Source organism: Motacilla alba, chromosome 2 (genome assembly GCF_015832195.1).
Source record: "Motacilla alba alba isolate MOTALB_02 chromosome 2, Motacilla_alba_V1.0_pri, whole genome shotgun sequence".
In the NCBI taxonomy this organism is placed as follows: Eukaryota; Metazoa; Chordata; class Aves; order Passeriformes; family Motacillidae; genus Motacilla; species Motacilla alba.
Genome location: NC_052017.1, coordinates 31,519,419 through 31,537,832, shown reverse-complemented (window position 1 = coordinate 31,537,832; position 18,414 = coordinate 31,519,419). Strand labels below are relative to the sequence as shown.

General features: G+C 40.0%; 1 protein-coding gene, 1 long non-coding RNA gene and 1 other non-coding gene across 5 annotated transcripts; 1 reads left to right on the top strand and 2 right to left on the bottom strand.

Annotated features, from left to right (window-relative positions):
* Positions 1 to 1,598: 1,598 nt before the first annotated feature.
* LOC119697364 lies at positions 1,599 to 12,675 on the bottom strand. 3 transcript variants are annotated; one of them, XR_005255829.1, is made up of 5 exons: positions 12,537 to 12,675; positions 7,382 to 7,417; positions 5,744 to 5,821; positions 4,337 to 4,380; positions 1,599 to 3,762 (listed from the first exon to the last, which is right to left on the bottom strand). It is a non-coding gene; the product is annotated as an uncharacterized LOC119697364 (long non-coding RNA). The 3 variants fall into 3 exon arrangements; XR_005255828.1 differs by having other exon boundaries at positions 4,337 to 5,821; XR_005255827.1 differs by having other exon boundaries at positions 1,599 to 5,821.
* On the bottom strand, positions 7,040 to 7,127 carry LOC119698392. The gene has a single exon (XR_005256151.1). It is a non-coding gene; the product is annotated as a small nucleolar RNA SNORD93 (small nucleolar RNA).
* Positions 12,676 to 12,887: 212 nt separating the features above from the next.
* TOMM7 (translocase of outer mitochondrial membrane 7) lies at positions 12,888 to 18,198 on the top strand. The gene is made up of 3 exons (XM_038128069.1): positions 12,888 to 13,064; positions 16,732 to 16,780; positions 17,980 to 18,198. Exons 1-3 carry the CDS (start codon positions 12,962 to 12,964, stop codon positions 17,993 to 17,995), a joined length of 168 nt encoding a protein of 55 aa, XP_037983997.1. The 5' UTR covers positions 12,888 to 12,961; the 3' UTR covers positions 17,996 to 18,198.
* The last annotated feature ends 216 nt before the right edge of the window (positions 18,199 to 18,414 follow it).

Here is an 18,414-nt window from a genome sequence, read left to right as displayed (position 1 = left end):
ATTGAGATCTAATAAAAGTGGAAGTGAAATGTGGTTAAGATGCCACAGTGAGAGATGCCACACACTGTCCTATGCACAATCTTAATGCAGAATCCTTGTTCATGATCTAGCATGCAAACATAGATCCATGGTCTGTGACTATTTTTGGAACCACACCCTTTTTGTCTTTCCCAGAGCTTGGGCTGGACTCTGGTACAGCATTCACCACAACTGTACAGAAGTGCATGAAAACATTTTTTTTTTAAATATTTGTTGCGGAAATTTGAGTTAGAAAAATCAGGACTATCTGTTCCTGCCTCTACCATAGAACTCCTATGTATCAACCTAATTACTCCAATCAAAGTGCTCCTAATTTTCTAATGTCAAATATTTGCATAGGTAGTTCTAGGTAGCTGAAACACTGAGGACTTCAAAGCTGCAGCTGAAATTTGCTATATGTGTCTATACATATATCCTCAGAAATGGCGTTGGTATTGATATCCAAGCTGTCTCATTTTCAATTAATTCTGATAAACCTGCAGTTCTGGGTACATTTATATACATATAATGCAGAAGTGTCTATACACATGTACATAGAATCATAGAATTGCCTGGGTAGGAAAGGACCTTAAAGACCATCTTGTTCCAACCCCCCTGCTATGGGCAAAGACACCTTTCACTAGACCAGGTTGCTCAGAACCCCACCCAACCTGGTCTTAAACACTTCCAGAGATGGGGCAACCACAACTTCCCTGGGCAACCTGTTCCAGTGTCTCACCACCCTCACATCAAATAATTTTTTCCCAATATCTTATGTAAACCTACTCTGTCAGCTTGAATCCATTACCCCTTGTCATGTCACTACATGCTCTTGTAGTGAGTCCCTCTCCATCTGTCCTGTAGGCTCTCTTCAGGTGCTGGAAGGCCACAATTAGGTCACCCCGAAGCCTTCCTTTTCTAGGCTGAACAATCCCAATTCTCTCAATCTTTCCTTGTAAGAGATGTGTTCTGTCCCTCTAATTATCTTGGTGGCCTCCTCTGGACTTGATTGAACTGATTCATGTCCTTCCTGCACTGAGGACCCCAGAGCTGGATGCTGTACAAGTATTTGTGTGAGCTGCAGGTTTTTCAGAATGAAGACAATCTAGTTTGGGTACCAGTAGCATTCCTGTGATAAGCACAATCTTCCCTGTCAGTTATAAACCAACTTCTTCATGACAGGGACACTGAAACTTGCCAGGTAGCTGGTGAGAAATGTTTGTGCCTTAGTGTTTTCTTCAACCTTCAGAAGTGCTGGTTACTCTGCAAATCTTGAAGGCTTTCTCTATCAACTGAGAATGCCCTACTGAGAAGGAAGAATATAACCTTATCAGAAAATTGATTAAATCTGTTTGCTTAAGACTCCCATGTTACAGTAAGATGCCCACAAAATGATCATGGAGAAATAGTTTTATTCAGTCCACTTAAAGTGAAACAAACAGTAGTTTAAAAAAGGCATTGTAACCACTTGTCCATTACACAGTGAACATGGCAAGTACTGAATTTACTATAAAAGTATCCACCAACCAGACAAGCAAAAAGAAAAAATATGACTTCCCCCCCTTCCCCCCCACCCCAGTGTGAACAAGGTTAAGAAGCATTTGTGCAAATGGATATATTTCTGGCTTGGAGCCAACTGGAGAGAGAAAGCAATTGCTATAGATAGACTCCCAGAAGGTGTAACAGAAGTTGGAGAAGGCTGTTGGAGGCTGAAGTATGTCAAGAATGAGGTTAGCAATTAGTAATTCCAGTGACTTTATTTAAGTGGAGTCTGCTCACAGGTAGCAGACTCCACAGAATTCTAAACATGGAAGCAGTTGCTGGTGCTCTTTCTACTACTTGAGACAGCAAGTATAAACATTTCTGATTTACTAAGAGTAGGATACTTCAACACACATTTAAGGGTCTTGGCCACTTGACAGCAGCAGGCTTTAACTTCCATAGATGTACAAGTATCTTCTCTCTGTCATTAAAACCCTCACCTCTGAAGGAACATTACCAGAGGAACTGATCTTGATCAAATATGTATTTTTTACATGGCATATTCATTTTTTTAAAATCCAAAACTAAGTTTATATTTCCAATAAAATACTATTGGACTTATTTTGGCACAGGCACACAACATCATCAGGTTCTCTATTCAGACAGTACATACATCTGTCCTTTATTTTCCATGTAAAGAAATACAGGGACAAGCTTTTGGCCAACCTGCTCTACTACAGTTATTTTGCCTTATCTGTAACTTAGCTGGGCCTGCTCAGCACAACAAACACAACTGTACGTAACAATGATGTGTTTGTGAGGAAGTAATATCTTAACTGCCCTTAAATCACTAATATTTTGAACATTTCACACCTATTTTACAAATAAAAGGGAAAGTTGGGTACAAACAAAATATACACCATTTAGGATTAGCGAAAGAAAAGATCATTATGGAGGTGGAGGTGAACATCTGTGAAGCTTACAGCAGGCAAAACCAGCCATACCCCCAAACCTCAGACTTATCTGCCTCTAATAATGGTTAACAGTTTTCAGCAATGTATAATTAGGGCTGAATAAAATAACTTTCAGACTGGAAACCACATTTCTCAAAGCAACAGTGTTCATTAATCAAATAGTTATCTTTCTTGTTGCTTCTTGAGCTGAGACAACCAGTGGTTTACTATAAAACGAGCCAGTATACAAACGCCTTCAATTAGTAGTTATTTTGAGGAGAGTTGATGTTCTGCAGAAGAGTAAATGAATCTTTTCCTTTTGAGATAATTGCATATTCAGGCCTTTGTGAATTATGGAAAGTGATGACAATTTGGAGGTGACAACTCTTTGTGAGGTACAATTGCACGAGGTACAAGGAGAAATGACCAAGAAGCCTGAAGTGGCCTCTTTTATAATATATTCTTACAAACCTTCACACAGCACTTAAAAATGTGTGAAGCCCTAACACATGATATATAACAAGAGTCAGACACAGGCTGTCATGAAGGTTTTTGGAAAGACTACAACCTAACTTAATGAATAACAAATATGCCTAAAAATGCAAAGTACTTGTTTTGATAATAAACTTCTACTTTAAAGCGGATCTTTAGGCCTTTGATCTGACTGCCACCCATCTTCTTGGGAAGAATATTCTTCTGAAGATCTACAACCTTCCTGTCAGGTTGCCTGCTATTTCATCAGTGTAAGCTTCTCAGTCTCCACAATTTGGGCTGCTAGCAATAATTTCCATAATGCTTGCAGGAGTTAAAATAGTTTAAGTTGCAAAGCACTGGATAAGATCTCAAAAAACAGGACTTTATTTTCATTTCTGTAGGTCACCCAGATGGGTAATCTGCAAGGTTACCACTCTATTCCTCAGTTTCTTCATCTGTAAAATGGGGATAATGATATTCACTAGCTTTTAACAAACACTTCAAGATACACATGGTTAAGGATTAAGCAGTGTAGATTATCCCTGATGAGTAACACACAGCTGCTAATTCACTGATTTATTCACTTTCATATTAGCATCTTTATTTAAACATTTGCAAAACACTCATTTTGTCTAACAGCAACTGCAAAGAAGGTTTTATCCAGCACAAGTGTAATTAGAATAGTAGAGAAGTGATGAGACTTTGAGCTCAAGACACGATATATCTGGTATTTTAACTTCCAGTAACTGCAGTAGCAAAGAGTTTCCAATTCAAGTCTGCCCTCCGCTGGCTTTAGCAGAACACTGCTAATAAATTTTGGATCAATAGTGTCTTTCTGTAATGAAGTGAAGAAACTAAATTAATAGAGGCTGATACATTTATTAATTGGCACCTTTATTCAGCATTTATAAAAATTTTGTAATAATAGTTAAATGACTTGTAATATTTTCCAAAGTCCTGTCTAGGCTCCCCTGTCACATTCATGTTTTCCACGATTTCAAAAGCCCATCAGGGTATCATCCATATTAGAGTTGCTGGAACTAAAATACAACACGGGAAGTAACATTCTGTATGTGGCTTTAAAGAAATTTAATAGAAAAACTACAGAAAAAGATTTTGCTTGATACAGTTAATGACTCTAATAGATAGTGCTCTGTGTATTAGTCATGTACTAAAAGAGACCAGGATAAATCTAGTCTAGTACTCTGTCACTAGAAGCAGGCTGGCCCCTTAAAATATGAGAGGAAAAAAGAAGACCATTTATTACTGTGTTTATTTTAGAAAGAATTTTCCATCACAAATACCACACACAAATAACTCATCCCTAAACTCAGGACGACTCATTTTCCTTTCTATTTTTAAAGTAGGAAAGTAATTGGGGTGTGGGGAACTATCTTATTTATACTTACACCGTTCATCCAGAATGATTTCAACCCCAAGGTGACATTGGTGTCTGAAATACAAAATCTGTATAATTATGTGCTGGATGATGTGATCGAGCTGAAAAGCCTCTGGTTCATATATCTTGTCATCTTTGTGCTTCATTACACATAACAGCATTTAATCTCTTGTGACTGCTACCTACATCTAAATAAAGGAGTACAATATTGTTTATTCAGATGTGTATTTAATATACACTTGAAAAAAATGGAAACTATAAAAGTATTACAGAAATGGCATTTTATTTGGACCGTTTAAATGCTTGGAAATCAGTGTCAGATTCACAGCTTGTGCATAATGTGCCTAATAGACTTTATAAAGCAGAACATAAGGAATTTTCACAAGTTCCTTGATTGTCCTCTGCATCTGCTAAAATTCTTGCTGAAATGGTTCTCATTCAAAAATGAAACCTTTAGGAGTCCATTAACATTTTACAAGAAGGAGCGAAAGGCACACAACTAATCTGCTGTTATAGGTTTGGGGTTGGTTTTTTTGTTTGTTGGTTGATTTTCTTTTTTTTTTGTTTTGTTTTTTGCTCTAGGCAGGAAGCTATGGAAAAGCTACTGAATCTCATTAATCACTGTAGTGCCTACTGCTACACATCAGCCTCTTAAACTGGACTCCAGCATGTAAAATGACTAAAATACAGTTGTTCTGCACTTCTAGGAGAATAAAGTTTGAGATTTTTAATAATCCTAACTGAAAAGAAACAGCAGTGATTGAAACACTGATAGGTATTTCCCTGAAATGTCATTTGTTTTCTGTGCAACAGTGGAAAGTCTTAGATGAACCTACAGGCACATGAATCAGGCTGACAATATATAGAGAAGACACGGTGGTGTGTCTACTTGACAATGTTTTGAAATTAGTAAAATCTAAAAACGTTTGTCTGGGCTAAATATGGCATATGACTCCACTAAAGTAGACAAAGTATGGAGAGAAATTGTGTATGAAAGGCAAAGGGGAAGTATTTTAAGAGACTAAATTTTATTTTAGTAGAATAGCAAAAACTTGCTTAACCATGAGTTGCGCATCATTTAATCTTGATAGCACCAGATGAAACTTGGAAAGACAGAAAAGATCTTTCCTTGATTGCCTTCTGGTATCTAGGAAAGGCCTTAATTACTCTTCATTATGATACTAGATTACTGATTCTAATCATCCATGTGCTGAAGATCTCAAAGAATTTGCAGTGAAATCTGAACTACTGAAATGCAAAAACTAAAGACAGACTTAAACGTTGATACTTTCGTCTGTACTGGTTGAATTTCCAAATTCTGAAAGGCAGTTCTTGCTGGAGTGTCACCTTCAGCAGGAAGCTCAGGCAGCACACCCTGCTGGGGGCTCTGCCAGGGGATGTGTGAACTGCTCCTCACCTTGCTGGTCATGGTTAGGCCCTGATGAATTAGGAACATGACAATAGGTTTGTCCTTAAGTTTCTGAAGTCAATTCACCTAAAGTGAACAATGAAGATAAATTAATACCTATGTTCAGTTTAAATAATTAGTTCAACATTTAGATTTACTGCAAATTATTCAGTTTTTACATGTACATGACACATTTCCTTTTTAACTGGGCAGTCTTATTTAAGATCTGAAAATACACATATTTTTACCTTTCCTTTTATAATATGGACTCTGTAATTTGCATTACAAGTTGTTAAAACTATAATAATGACAGCACTAAAACCTAGATTGTGCTATGCTTTTAATGATATTGAAATTAAAGCTGTACTGAATTAATCTGTAATTTATAGTTCAAAAAAAATCATAGTTTCAACAAACACCCTTCTTGTTTTGGAAGTTACAACAAAAAATTATACTTAAGGATATAGACAGTAACTGAAATTACATATCGTTTGTTTTACCGGGACTTAAAACAAAACCCAGAACAAACTGGCAAAAAACCCACACCAACCTGTTTCAGGTCTACCTGACATATTTCAACTTAGGAGTTCTTCTTTCTGCTTTACTACATGTTTTCTCTTAGCTTATAACCAGAGTTAATGAATAGCTTGTTGCATACCTTTACCTTGCAAAATCTGAGAGTGCATATGGAAGCTCTATTGTAAATCAGTGAAACGAGTGCTGTGCATCAGTTACATTTTCAAATATTTCACTGTAAGAAAAAGCTGTTTCACCAGCACTTTTTTTTGTAGTTGGGTGCTAAGAAAGACTATTAACACTCATTGAAGAGAAGCAGAATATGACTTATAGTTAGAATTGTTATTTTTCAAATTCTGCAATTCTACGTCCTGTATCAGAGAGAAATATTTCATTTTTCTCTGCAAAGAATTCTTCAGTTTCATGGTTGTTTCACCACTTTACAATTTACTAAGGTTGGAATTGATATAAAGGCAAGTATACAAGAAAAGACTTTGGAAAATCAGAATACATCATTTGTTTTCATCACCTTGTTTAAATAATAGTAAAAATTTGCTTAAAATAAGCATCTTTAAAGTCCTTTAAAATCTTTATATATATGTGCTGTTAAAACAACATATTTTTCAGCAACAAAAATCTGTTTAAAATCTGTTGACAAAAAAAAGGTTTACATTAATAAAATACCTTTAGAGGAAAATCCTGCTATACTTACCAAAATTTTTGCTACTCAGCTGCTAAAAAAAGACCTCAATTTAAAAACAATGAATGAGTAAATATGGGTATTAGTTTTGGCCTCAGAAAATCCTTTTATCCATCAGATTTTTGCGTATCATTGAAAGTATGTAAGGAATCAGATTATTGTTTTCATCTTTGGCCAAGTACTGCAATCACAAAAACATGCATTGAAGAACTGTTGCATTTTTCAAAAAACTATCTATGGTACAAGGTAGCAGCATCTCTAAGTGTAACATTTTATTTTCAGTATTAAGCAAAGATGGGCAGAATGGGAAAGTCATGCTTCAAACAACACTACAGTTGTGAAGCAGGTAATATTCAATTTTTAAGCACATCAACAGTTCTTCTCAGAGGTCTCCAAAAGCTTTTGATGAGGTTCTTTCAATGCTGTCTCACCTCAGACTGCTGTTTCTCCTTCCCTGGCCTCAGAAGCTGTAATGAAAAATAATGAGATTATAACTCCATGTCACCACTCAATTTTGGTTTATTTTTAAGCAAATAAATTGTACAGTTACTGTATTAAATATAAATATACAAAATTACCACCCTTTGCTGTTTGTTCCTGCCACTCTGATCATTCTACTAATTTTCAGCAATTTTCAGCCAGCAGCCAAGCCCCACACAGCCACCGGCTCACTATGCTTCACAAACACTGAGATCAGGGAGAAAATCAGAAAGGTGAAAGCCAGAGAACTCATGGGTTGAGATAAAGACAGTTTAACAGAAAAAGCAAAAGCTGTGCACACAAGCAAAGCAAAACAAGGAATTAATTCGCTGCTGCCCATGGGCAGGCAGGAGTTCAGCCATCCCCAGGACAGCAGGGCCCCATCACATCCAGCAGTTACTTGGGAAGACAAACACCATCACCCCAAATGTCTCCCCTTCCTCCTTCTTCCCCCAACTTTATATAGAGAGCATGATGTCCCATGGTGTGGAATATCCCTTTGGTCAGCTGGGGTCATCTGTCCTGGCTGTGTCTCCACCCAGCCTCCCATGCACCCCCAGCCTCACCAGCATTACAGTATGAAAGGCAGAAAAGGCCTTGGCTCTGTGTAAGCCCTGCTCAGCAATAACAAAAACATCTCTATATTATCAACCATGTGTTCAGCACAAGCAAAAAATACAGCCCCATACCAGCCATTGTGAAGAAAATGAACTCTACCCCAGCTGAAACCCACACACTGACTCGCAGTATCACTTTTCTTGGAAATATCCCGTATCAGACAGTGACCACAGTACATCCAACCAGTATCATACAGAAAGTCATATGAAGAAGATTGTAATTTGGACAGAATTTTTTTACATGCATTACAGCTCTGCATTCCAAGCATGTTTGGAAACTATGCCAAATGCAAGAACTCAAATATACTCACCCCAAACAAATCTAGGTCCCAATAACATTCAGGAGACATTTTAGAGTTCTGGTTATTTTGCACATGACCTAACTGGACAGCCTAAGTCTTTGCTCTTTTGACTTTTCATTTCTCTTTGTCTTTGTCCTTTCTTGTCTTTGTGAAATGAAAAGGAACATTTCCCAGATCAGTGGTACTGCAGAGAAGCAGGGATTTATTAAACTAAATGAATAGGATACTGAAGTGGAATAGAAGGAACATCATTATTAGGGCACAATAGAAACAGGAAGTTTAGTCATAACAATGAAGTGAAACACAATGTCTAGTCATAATATACTACTGTTTTTACTGATGTCATAAACATTCAGCCTACAGTGGAAATCTGTTGAAGAGCTCTTCCTTATGTTCTTGTGCTATTTATACTGATTTATGGTATAATCCTAAAGTAAGAAACATCCACCACAGTGCCTTTGAAATCTAAGCTCCTCCTAAATAGGGTCAAACTCAAAGTTTGTTCCCAAGCAGATGAATTTAATGCAGCTTTTTGTCAGTAAATTGGGGAAATCTCAAAAGTGAGATTGCTAAGTGCATAATGAAGGCCTGCAATGATTATCTACGAAGTTTACAGTGATTTTTCACAGACTTCAATGTGTCACTGCACTTTGTCTTGTACATCAGCCTTTGAGTTGCATGTACTGTTGCACGGCTTTACTTTGTGGTTTGCTGAGATAAAGCTTTAGGGGTTTGGAATTCTTTAACATGAAGGGTACCTTTTACCCTCAAAAAGACAAGATAAAGCCATCCGACCAAGTGACATTGTTTCCCGAATCTGACACTTCAGCGATTCAGTCATGTCTGTAAGAATCTCAATCCCCTCATTCACCAGTAAAAATGGAAATATTTGGCCATTTTACCATGAGTACTATGTGATATTTATGTGCTGTGAAAACACTTGTGGAATTACTGCTAATTGAGTCAATGAAACAGTATGGATTCATGTTCTTTTTGTCCCAGTTGAAACCTCTGCAATTTTGTTTCTGGTTTTATTGTTATTGCTGATCACATGAATCTACAATGCAGAAATTCAAAGAGATTTATTTTTTTTGCAACAAAAGACTTTCAACATCTATGGTATCACTAATTTTCTCCAGCAATTGGGGCTCTTGTTCTCCTTAGTTAATGGATACACCATTCCAAGTGGTTTTGTCTTCATTTTATCAGCCTCAAGAAAAAAATCAAATAAAATCAAAATCCTTCATAGAAGTGTTACCACAATAATTTACAAACATAAATACGCACAGCACATCCATAAAATCCTACTTCCATCTTCTCCAGGCAGAGTCACCTCCATCTTACACTACCCATTTTTTGGGGGGGGCTCCCTTCAAAACAGCTCATTTTCATGCCCCATCACAGGCACATTTGCTTTTAGAGGCTAATTGCCAATATTTATGTGACTAGTGCTGTCCCATGAACTTGCAGGGAGGATGACTGCTGCTCTCCTTCCCCCTTTGCCTGAGTCAGCAGATCACTGAAGGACTGCTGAACTCTTAGACCCTCTAACACCTAGGTGAGACAGGAGCCAAGCAAAGGCATGGAAAACTTCTGGAGCCAGCACCACCATTTATTGTTTTTTGTTCTGTTGTGGAGGTTTTGTTGGTTGGTTGGCTAGTTGAGGTCTTTCAGTGCAAATATGGTATGTTGGACAGTTTGAGACTATGGATGTATGTTATGATGAAACAAGTGCTCTTCTCCAGTCACAATTTTTAGTTTACAGACATCCTTTCACAGCTTCAATATGTAAAACTATGTAGATCTTGAGCAGTAGCTATACAGAATCCACACTGGGTTATCTGCATATCAACACGCACCCTTGTGCTCTTCTAGCACTGATTTTGTTTGTGAGAAAACTGGCAAAGTAATACTAACTTTCTTGCTAATAATTTCCTGGCTTCTGTAGTTAAATTAATGAAATAACCTGCAAGCTTTTAGTCAAACATTCAAATTGACAGACATAAGAAATGAAGGCTAACATGTTTCTGTGTTCTGAAAATTACTCCTTGACTCAATGTGTGAAGGGAAGAAGAGAAGATCTAGTACATGTGGCACACTTTGGTGAGTATCCTTTCTCAAGAACACCCACAATAACATTATATGCACTGTGTCACATGTGATACTGTTAAACTAATTCTCAAAGGAGACAGAGCAACTGTTCAACCCTTCCGATCAGGTAATCTCTACATTCGACCTCCTGAATCCCACTTGCACTAAAATTACAGGAAGGAAAAATACCTTTTGGATTTCATTCCACCACAGTGGGTGATATTTTATTGCCATATTTTGTAAGAGATTATTAACAAGCTGTGTGCTGTAATGAACAGTTGGTTTTGTATGTTTAGAAAGAACGAGCTGTAACAGTAACCACAGTGTGAAAACAGATCTTACTTGGCCTCATCTACAAAGGAAAACCAATTTAATAACTGCTGAAAAATAGGTTCCTGCAAATAAAAAAAAACAGGTTCAATGGCTTGAGTTCTCTTTTGAGTGTGACAATCCATTACTGATTAATGAATGTGCCTCTTGCACTACACTGGTTCATAAGAGAGTAAATTTGTAATTTTGAATGTTTGCACAATTCTACTTACACGTACTAATTTGAAAAGTCTGACAAGTGATATACCAAAAATATTGAAATCCAAAACCTATGGATAGAAAGACTTGTTCTCTCAATTTTCAGTCAGAATTCCGAGAACTTCCCCACCAAAGGCATGTTCTTTTGGGAAAGGTGTAGGCATATAGTCCTATGGACTTCATATTGATGTTCATAATGAATACAGACAGCACTGGTACCTAACTTTTCCATAGGGATAACCTATCCAGTTTATAAAAGAGACACTCACAGAATCTAAGCCTCTATTTTACTTGTCGGATATCATTAAATGTGTGTCAGTCCTATGACTAGAAATACTGGTGTATCCACATTTAATGTGTATGGAAGTACAGGGCACTGGGACTGGTGTACAGCAGGAAAGGCTGTGCATTCTGTAACATGAATGCACATTTGTGCCATGACCTCACCAAAATATTGTTTCATCTCCCACACTTTCATAATTCACAGACCATGGCAAAAGCAAGCCATGGGCTGCCAGAACCCCTCATGCTGCCTGCAGTTTGCTACCTGCCTGTACCTGGAGAGCAAGTAGTGAGCTAAAAGCTCCTGTTTTTATCATCTGGAAATGGCAGAACAGGCATTCATACACTGGAAGAGTAAATGGTACACATCTGAATAAGTAAGATTTATTATATCCCTGGATTCTTTCTTGTCTCCAAAAAGCACTTGCTTTTATTCTTAATGTAACAAAATGGCTACAGAATTTCAAGTAACTGCTGTAGGCAAACCAATATATAACATGCAAAACTTTGCTATAGGTAGCAGACACGATACAGCCTGATGGTGTTAACTGCTGCAGCTGCATTAGTAATAGCAGAACCTGAAGACCTGCATCTGGCTTGGATCTGGCATTACAGAAAAAGGCAGGAAGCTACCTGAGAAAGAATGAAAACACAGTAAAAACATGATATAAATAGTTGAGTCAACGGTATATGCACAACACTGCAAGATGTCATGTAAGTTGTGTCAAACAAACAGTAGCTTGGTGGTTAGGGCACTGCAAGGACAAAGGCCGCTCATTTATTAGTTAAAAAACAAAATGCCTCAGGGCTTATCTGGTCTCTGAGGTTTTTAAGGACAACAAACTCCAAGAGCTGTACTGCCAGTTTTTGGGTATCAGGTCTCTCCCTGTATTTCTAGTCATGTTTTCACTCCCTCAACTCCTTGTTTCCATGGACTGGATACATCACACAGCCTGGTACCAAAGATCACAGAATATTTTGAGTTGGAAGGGACCCACAAGGATTATCGAAGTCCAACTCCTGGCCCTGCACAGCACATGCCAAGAGTCACAACATGTGCCTGAGAGCGTTGTCCAAACACTTTTTGAGCTCTTTCAGGGTGGTGCTGTGACCACCTCCCTGGAGAACCGGTTCCAAGGCCCAACCACCCCTGGGTGAAGAACCTTTTTCTAATATCAAGCCTGAACTTTCCTTGACACAGCCTCATGGAGAGCTTCATGGAGAGGCATATCCAGTTTCCTGCAGGAACGCTTTTTCTTATCACTCCATCTCTACTATTCACTTACCAAAGGCACTTCCTACCCTCCAGGGGCGGCGTGTGCGCAACACCTCGAGAGCTCCGGGGAAGAACAAGCACAGGAGTGCGGCAGAAGCCAAGGCGGGCAGGGAAACCCGCAGCGCCTGTAGCCCCCGCGCCCCTCACAGCCGCCAGCCCCGCTCGGCCGATCCCGATCCCTCTGCCGATCCCTCAGCCTGCGGCGCTGGCGGGCGGGCGGGACAAGCCCGCCGTGGAGGCAGCGGGCAGAGAACACCCGGCGAGGGGAGCACACCCCGGGGCCGCCATTTCCTCGTCCGCCCCAGGTCCAGCCCGGGTCCCCGCCCCGCAGCCGAGCGATGGGTCCCGCCCAGCGCACGGCGCTGTTACGAGGGCGGCTGCGCTCCTCCTCCTTCTCCTCCTCTTCCTCCTCCTCCTCTCTGCCCCGCCGCCGGGATGCCGAAGCTTAGCAAGGAGGCCAAGCAGCGGCTACAGCAGCTCTTCAAGGGCGGCCAGTTCGCCATCCGCTGGGGCTTCATCCCCGTAGTGCTCTATCTCGGTCAGTGCCGGGCGGGGGACGCGCGGGGGCCCTCGGCGGCCATTGCCGAGGCCGGGTGTGGGGCGGCCGGCTCCGATGGCCGCTCTCCGCCCCCCGGCCCGTCCAGACGCTGCCGGGGGAGCGGCGGGGCCGAGGGAAAGGCCCGGGGGCCCAGGGCCGCCCCGCCGCGCTGCCCCCGCCGCCCGCGGCCATCGCCGCGCATGTGCGGAGGGGAGGGCGGGGTTGCCCTTGGCAGGACTGAGACGGGGAGGCTTTTTGTTAAAAGTTTTTTTTTTTTTGATTGTGTGTTTGTGTGGTTTTTGTTTGTTTTCCCCCCTTTTCCTCTAAAGAAGAAGTGTGTGATCTTCCCACTCTGCTCGGCCCTAGCGAGGCCACATCTCGAGTGGTGTGTCGACTTCTGGGCTCCTCAGTGCAGGAAAGACGAGGACTGCTGGAGAGGGTCCAGCACAAGGCCACGAAGATGATTAAGGGACTGAAACATCTCTCTTATGAGGAGAAATTGCGGGTGCTGGGCCATTTTAGTCCAGAGAAGAGAAGACTGGGAGGGGATCTCATTAAAGCACACAAATATCTTAAAGGCAAATGCCAAGAGATTGGAGCCAGACTCTTTAGTGGTGCCTAGGTACAGGATGGGGAGCAATGGCCATAAACTATAGCAGAAGAAGTTTCTCCTCAACATGAGGAAGAAATTCTTCACGTTGAGGGTGGCAAAGCACTGGAACAGGCTGCACAGGGAGGTCATGGAGTCTCCCTCTGTGAAGACTTTCAAAACCCCTAGACACATTCCTGTGTCACCTGCTCTGGGTGACCCTGCCTTGGCAGGGGTGGACTAGGGCATCTCTAGATCCACAATTCTGCGGTTCTGTAATAAAGAGGTTTTTACCCCTTTTTCTCCCTGGAGGCTAATCCTGTGTGAGGGCCCCTCGGGGGAGTGGGCAGAGCACTGAGGCAGCCGAACAGCAAATTTGGGGCTGTGATTTAACTCTGTGTCAGTGACTGCCTGCTGTGGTAGTCAAGGCTGTGCTTTTTGCTTTAGGGAGTCTGTGGTGAGCAGAACGCTGGGAGCTCAGCTTCATGGCACTGAGGACATTGCCAGCCTCTGGCTGAGATTGAATTTCCAGCAACAGGAATACAGGTTACAGTCTCTCCCCCACCAAAAATAGTGTGGCTCCTGTTTCCAAGCTGCAGTGGAATGTTAAGGGGATGCCTTGGTGCTGTGCCTGGTGCCCAGGATATATTTTGCTTGCTCCTGCCATCAGGCTGGCCAGGCATCACTACCAGAGGTTCTCCTGCTGAGTTAGAGCTGTATGCTATCAGCTGTCCTTGTTTAGGAGAGGCTGGACACTTTTGTTCACTTCTTTTATAACAGAGGGGCCTAGGAAGGCTGATCCCTGCAATTCATTTGGCTTTCTGCCCAAACTGTTGGGCCTTTTGGGAAAAGCACCTAAACCAGGCAGGTATCTTTGTATTGAATGCAAACATGAAGGAGGGCTGGGAGCTTGATGTGTTTCCAGTCAAATCTGAGAGGTTGTTTTGATTAATTGAAGGGAGTGCAGTGCCTGGTTTGAAGGGCTTTGATTGTTTAGAGATAACAACCAGGAAAACTTTGGTCTCTTCAGCTGTTACAGAAGTTCTTTAACAACAACTGCAAGCAAAAGAAGTCACTTCAAAAACTATGGAAAAGACTAATTAGCATTATTAGGTCTGAACTTTAATAGCATTTCTATTTTTAGTTTATAAATTATTTTAAATTAATTAGTTTTGGGTGGGAATTTCAGCAGTGTTTTGTGACCTAATTTGTTGTTGAAGTTTTGTTTAGATTTTACTTCCATGACATGTCTGTGGATATGTCCACATGGAAGACCATGGAAAGATGGTCTTTCTTCTTAGTGACATCAGTTACATTGCTGACATTAAATAAGTTACTTCAAATTGACATTAAATAAGTTACTTCAAATTGTGTAAAGCCACCTTACTGTATTTACAGTTGTCCTAACATCAGGGTGCCTACTATATTTTTTGTTATGCAGCAGTGAGAAATTTAAGTTGTAGTAGGTTAGGTTCATATCTCCAGAAAATAAGTGTGCTGTACCACATCTACATTACCTTATTATAAATTTATCTGCAGTAATGAAAGTATAAGCAGATGGGAAGGCGAAGAGCAGATGCTGCCTTGAGTGCCATAGGTGTTTGGAGGTGGCATATACCCAAAGTCTGTAGGATTGGAAGAACCTCTTCTCTACTAGGATTACTTTTGAATCTGGGAGGGAAGGTGTGACCCTGTGCGTATCAAAAACATGCTGAACTAAAAATAGGCAAGGAAATGGTCAGCAAATTTGAGCCTGCAGCTTTCTCTGTAAGGCTTTCTAGCTCAGGGCATGCACGAGGAGCCCAGTATGAGAATGTGCAATTATAGGTCATTGGTGGGGTTTTGTTGTATTTTTTTAAACTTCCTTTAAAGCGGCTACCCTGGTTTTAAGTCAGTAAATTAGACCAATGCAGTTATGTTAAACCTCGTTTGCTTATTTAAAAATACTGGGGGCAAGGGGAGGAGGCAGGAACATTCGCACTCACAGAGTGTGCCTGCAATTAATGAATTTTTAAGCTGTGTTGCTGGACAGTATGGCAGCCAAAGAACTTGGGTCAGGATGTCTAATAGTCTCAAATCATTCAAGGTTATCTTCAAAGAGCTTTTCCAGTGCCTGTGAAGTTAATGGAAGTTTTTCCATTAACCTTTGTGTCCTGTGTTTCAGGCAACATGACATTAATTATTTATTTTCTGTAAACGAGGGAAACAATATATTTTTTTCATGAAAAATATGAAAAGTGAAACATTCACTTTAGATAGCCACTGTAGTGCCTGAATTGCATAATTCCGTTTCAAGACTTTTATTTTACAGTCCAGAGAGCAAAGATACTTCATATACTAAACCTTCAGCTGCTTCCCTAGTATACATATACTTCAGTCAATTGGCATATTTGAGTCATTGGGGGCTGGGGATGAACTCTTTGTAGTTAACTTTCATTTCATTTTCCTGGGTATTAGAAAACAGCTTGTTGGTTTGCAAGCTTTAGTAGATGTAACTTTCTCCAAAAAGTGCCGATCAGAATAGAAGATTTGATGTTAAATTGATTTAACATTTAGCATTCTGTCATGCTACATTGGGTGAACTGTTACTGAAATACTGATTTTAAGTTGCGTATCAGATGTCATTGTAGAATTGCCTGTTAGGCCTCAGGGTACTCACTCTACACCAGTTTTAGGTGTCTTTGGTCGAGCCCTGCTAGGTTGCTTTCTGAACAACATTTAACATCTGTGGGTTTGTGTCTGCAAAAGCATGTATGTCTTGATCTCTGGCATGGAGGACTTCCTTCATCTCACACAGTTAGTTGATCCTGAATTTTAGGTCAGGTAAAGATGCAGGTAAGACTTTTTAAAAAAAGGAAAATGTACACTGGTATTTATTTTCTTTGCTTTCTAATCCTTGTAAGAATGTGCAGTTTTTATTCAAGTTAGTGCACAGCTTCATGAATCACAGTTCTGTGTTCAGTGGTTTTCTTTTTTATTGCTATTTAACGGGCTGGAATAACTTCATAGAGATTTAACTATGTAGGAATCTGCACATGCTTATTTTTATATATGTATGTAATGTATGTTTCACTTCAGGTTTTAAAAGAGGTGCAGATCCTGGAATGCCTGAGCCAACTATCTGGAGGTATGTATTGGTTCCAAATATACATACAAACCCAGTGAAGATAGTTACTGGTTTGGGTGTTATCTCTGGCCAGCAAGGGATGTTTCCATCCCTTGTTTTTAATTGTTGTGGTTCTTGTTTCTTTGGAAATCCGCATGACAAGTCAGCAAAGTTCTAGTTCTTGGGAAGACCTTTCTCTTAATTTTGCATAGTTTTTAAGATACGGAACTTCCTGTGTCTTTTGCATGACAGCTGCCCTTCTGATCTGTTGTAGAGCTAGTTTGTGCAAGTTTCTGCACTGAACAATAACTTCTCGGATTTCTAGCACAAATTGACACCAAAATCCAGTCTCCTTCTGCCTTTGCAAATGAGGGAATAACACTGCATAAAAGATGCATGAAATAAAGGGCTGTGTCCTTCAGTATTAGTCACTGTCACGAAGATCACTGTGCATTTGGCTCATGTTGCCTCTTTCCTGTGGGACTCTTTTTTTATGCTGCAATGTTACGGCATTAGTAATGCTTATGTTCTAGCGACATTTAAGTTTTATTGAAGGGCTTCCTTGGGTCTAACTAATTAAAGTTTTGGAGAAAGGGTGGTTCTTCTGTTTTTCAAGAAGTACCTTTGATCACTGTGCAGGACCAGGTATTCCTAAAACAAATAATTGATGGACTGTATTGTTTGCGAAGTCTTAGATTAACTCATCTTCATTTACATAGTTACAGTGTATAGAAATCCCATTTTTAGGATCCAGTGATTCAGTAGAAACAGTAGAAAATATGGGGAAAAAAGTAGTAAGATCATATTACAATTTCAGTGGAATCTACTGTTGTCTTGATAACCAAGTTGCTGCTGTTGTTTGCTTGCTGACAGTGTTTCTGTGTTTAGCTTCACTGGTGGTTTGAGACTTCTTTTTTTGGTGTGCATCTCTACAGTGTCAAAGATGTGTTTTGTACCAGAATATATATACATGTAGATACCATGAACAGATGTTTTCTCTAATCTGAGGCTTACAGATGCTCATTTTTGTGAGCACATGTTGGTGCTCTGTAGCCTTAAATTTTACTTTAAAGGTGGCATTATTTCAGTATTTTGGGGGCTAGTGTTTATTCTGTACATTTGTAGGGCTGTTCCTCCAGACTTATGTTTTATAAATATCGATTGAAAGACAAGTACCTGCTGCAAATCTGACTTTGATTTCCTCCCCCCTCCCCTTTCAGTCTACTGTGGGGCTGAAGGCTGTGGTGGTCCTGTTGTAGACGCAGCCCATGGACAGAGTGTCAGAAGATGCGTACATTCCAGAGGACGAGGCCGACACTTAGACCAGCTGGCTCAATCAGCTTGCTAATGCCATAGGTTGTACATACAACAAAATGAAGTTTATATGGACCTAACTTATTTGCATTACGGTGTAATTAAATAAATACTGTTTGAATGGATGCGTATTGTTTTTAAGTCTTTACATAATATAATGTAGTGGTTTATTTATTACAGAAACCCGTGGTGGGGGTTTTGTTTTATGGGGTTTTTTTTCCAAAATATGATATTTAACTCCCATACTTATCCCTGTTAATGATTGCCTTTTGGGTAAAGATTACTCTTTATCTTCACAGTAACCAGAAAATTGAGCTAATGTTTTAAATACTTCAATATTC

What these genes read in the sequence shown, in the direction of transcription:
- TOMM7 (XM_038128069.1), top strand. Translation starts at nt 12,962, where the DNA reads ATGCCGAAGCTTAGCAAGGAGGCCAAGCAGCGGCTACAGCAGCTCTTC. An exon ending in CCCCGTAGTGCTCTATCTCG is followed by an intron (nt 13,065 to 16,731) that starts GTCAGTGCCGGG and finishes GTTTCACTTCAG; the next exon opens with GTTTTAAAAGAGGTGCAGAT.